General features: G+C 66.8%; 1 protein-coding gene and 1 non-coding gene across 3 annotated transcripts; one reads left to right on the plus strand and one right to left on the minus strand.

Annotated features, from left to right (window-relative positions):
* Nucleotides 1–87: 87 nt before the first annotated feature.
* Nucleotides 88–2,182, plus strand: H696_03747. Of its 2 annotated transcripts, XM_009497607.1 has the most exons (4): nucleotides 88–203; nucleotides 327–399; nucleotides 544–785; nucleotides 879–2,182. In XM_009497607.1, the coding sequence occupies exons 3-4, from the start codon at nucleotides 545–547 to the stop codon at nucleotides 1,994–1,996; spliced, it is 1,359 nt and encodes a 452-aa protein (XP_009495882.1). In that variant the 5' UTR covers nucleotides 88–203; nucleotides 327–399; nucleotide 544; the 3' UTR covers nucleotides 1,997–2,182. The 2 variants fall into 2 exon arrangements, with proteins under 2 accessions (XP_009495882.1, XP_009495881.1); XM_009497606.1 differs by having other exon boundaries at nucleotides 544–2,182.
* A 289-nt stretch (nucleotides 2,183–2,471) lies between these two features.
* On the minus strand, nucleotides 2,472–2,545 carry H696_03748. Its single transcript has one exon. It is a non-coding gene; the product is annotated as a tRNA-Lys (tRNA).
* Between the last annotated feature and the right edge of the window lie 445 nt (nucleotides 2,546–2,990).

Raw genomic sequence — 2,990 nt, forward strand, 5'->3', positions numbered from 1 at the left:
CGTGCTGTTCCGATTCCCGCCACTTGGCTCTCGCCTCCTCCCGCAAGTGGTCCGCATCCAGCGATGGTGGCGCTCGCGGCGCCCGGGGCTCATCCGTCCACCGGTACAACCCACCTCCGGCCCCGCCAGTCGGGGGGACTTCCCCCTGCAGCAAGTGGCCGAGGCCCGCGGCGCGCCCAAGTCCCTTTGCCGGCTTGTCAATGGTGCGACATGTCTGGCGTGTCCTGTCAGCCGGGTGATCTCCTGCGAGCGCTCTCTCGCCTTGTTTTTCCTCCATCCCTGGCGCGCGTGCACACACACACAGCGTCCTGACGCATCCCCCGAAGAGACCATCCCACAGCACTTCCTCCTGGACAACACGCTGACCCCGCTGCAGGTCCGGCAGCGGTTGACCCAGTGGTACGTCATCCTCTCGACCTAGATCTCCACCTCCTCCACCCGGCTTCTAACGCCCCTTTGCCAATGGAACACCGCCCCCCTCGCCCCTGGGCCGGGGTCCCCTCTCCTGCCCGCCTCTCGTTCCCCCGCAACACGCGGCCGCAGCATGCGCGATGTCCTGGCCCAGATCGATGAGCGCGAGGTGGCCCAACTTACCGAGTGGAATACCTACCTGAACACCATTGGCGGCCTGGCCCCGGGGCTGACGCGACACTTGCGGCCGACGTTGGTGATGGTCCTACCGACGGGCTCCGGCGCTCGGCGAACCCGACGCCCACGCACCAAACCCCACTCGTACTTCACGCACCCGGTCACCGGGGGCCTGTGCTCGAACAAGCAACTGCCGAGTATGCCCACATCTGCGCCCGATGCTCCCCCCTCGCGTCAGTACACTCACATTCGCCCACGCCCGACATCGCCCTCTCCGACACTGCCATCAGCCTGCGAGTCGCTGGCCTGCCGGACAGACCCTCGGCCCGGGTCTGTGCAATGGGCGGTCAACATTGTGGCAGACCTGGAGCGCCGGACGCCCGGGCAGCCGCGACATGACATCGCCACATGGTGCCCGGCCACCGGGCTCATCTCCGCCCCGGAGGCCGAGACTCCCCAAGTGTCGACCTGCTCCAGGACCGCCAGCACGCCTGTTCTTTCTCCCGCCGCATGTCCCTTTTCCACGGTCAGTCGCCGGCGCCTGGCCGGCATCGAGATGCCACCTGCGGCCAAAACAAAACCCACAACCGGGACCGAGCCCGGGACAGGCGCCGGGACCGATACCGGGTCTGAATCCGGCGCCGGGGCCGACCCCGGGTCCGGATCTGGCACCGACCCCAGGCCCGGGCCCGGTGCCGGGCCCGGGCCTGGCGGCAGGGCCATCCTGAGTCGGTCATGCATGCGACCCCTGCGGCCTCTGGCTCCCGGCGGGCAGCTGCTGGCCCTGCCGGCCGTGCTGGAAGTGGAGGTCACCGCGCATCCGCAATTTTTGCTGTCCTCCCCCGACCAGCCCCTTCGGGCACGTCGCTTGCGCCAGCCCCAGTGGCGCGGGGCCGGTCCAGCGACCAAGGTCCGGCGGGTTGGCGAAATGCCGCCACCCGTGCCGGCTCCGGCCTCCTTCGCCTCCTCAACGAGCACCCTCTCCGCGGCCCTGGTGAGTGCGGTGTCCACGGCTGGAGGCGCATCTCGGCCGGTGTCCCCCCGGCCGGCGTCCATCCCGGCCTCCCGCTTGACCGGGTCTCTGATGGACTCCCTATTGTTGGGGGCACTCGCCACGGGTTCGGCGCCGGCGCCGGCACCTGTGCCTGTATTCGCACCAGCTCCAGCGAAAGACGCCAAGCCCACCCGAGCTGTTGGGCGTGCTGTGGCGGTTCCCCTCCGTCTTGGCGCACCCGGGGGGGTGCCAAGTGCCGGGCCATTCCGGCGCTCGATGGTCTTGGCCATCCCGCCGGATTTCGAAACCTCGCGCTTGACGGCGGCCCTGGCCCCGGCAGCCATGCATCTGGCCGAGGCCGCCACGGCCCCTGCCGCTAGTGAAGAGCCTTCCCCCACTGCCCCGGGGCCATAGTTGCGGTTTCGAAAGGGGGCCAAAAAAAAAGCAAGTAAAAGCCGCATCTGAATGGGGCCGCGTTGCCCACGGCATCTTGCGATCCCGCGTGCCGCCGCAATGGACTTCCCTCAATGTGTAGACAAACGCCCAGAGGCGTTCCCCTCGTCCTTTTTTTGTCGCAAATGCACTCGGAGAAGAAGGACACACAGCGCCTGCATTCGGGACTGCGAAGGCGCCACTCTCATGTGGGCCCCCCCTTGCCCCGCTCGCGCCGTCGGCCGGACAAGAATGGCGTTGACATGGCTCCAAGCGGGATGGGGGGGGGGGGGGGGGGGGGCGAAGCAACAGGGAACAGGGGCTCTGGGTGTGGAGTGAGATGTACCATCCTCTCTCTCTCTCTCTCTGTCCCTCCCTGGAACGAGGGACAGGCGGACGCGGGGGGGGGGGGAGGATCCCAGCATTCAAACGAGGGACAAAAGGAAAAAATATTGTGCGCCCACCGTGGGGCTCGAACCCACGACCCTGGGATTAAAAGTCCCATGCTCTGGCCAACTGAGCTAGGCGGGCCAACTCTGATCGACGCACGCCAATAATGGCTTATAAATATCCTCCCTCCAACTGCCCACCGTGCCGCCAGGCTTTTGCCCCTCACCCTCGCGGGGGATTCCTCCCTCACGTCATCATTTGTGCCGGGGTGGGGGGGCTTCGCGTCATGATGGCTGCCGCGTTGTCACCTATTCCACAGGGGCGCGGCAGCAAAAAAAGACCACCAGGCACGGTGGCCAATCTCCCCGCATACGCAGCCCCCCAGCCACAGGCACACATCCGCCCTGGTGGGGGCGCGACAGTGTCAGGCGAGGATCAGCCCACAGGGAGAGGAATTTTTCAGGTCTATTGAGGTGGGGAAGTGTTTGGAGGGGGGATCCTCTGCAGGAAGCGAGACATGCATGTGGGGGTGAGCAGCGGACGGGCGGACGGCGAGAAATGTGTGTGTGTGTGTGTGTGTGTGTGT

Source organism: Fonticula alba, assembly GCF_000388065.1.
Source record: "Fonticula alba strain ATCC 38817 unplaced genomic scaffold supercont2.6, whole genome shotgun sequence".
NCBI lineage: Eukaryota > Rotosphaerida > Fonticulaceae > Fonticula > Fonticula alba.

Coding starts and splice junctions, on each gene's coding strand:
- H696_03747 (XM_009497606.1), top strand. CDS start 545: ATGCGCGATGTCCTGGCCCAGATCGATGAGCGCGAGGTGGCCCAACTT.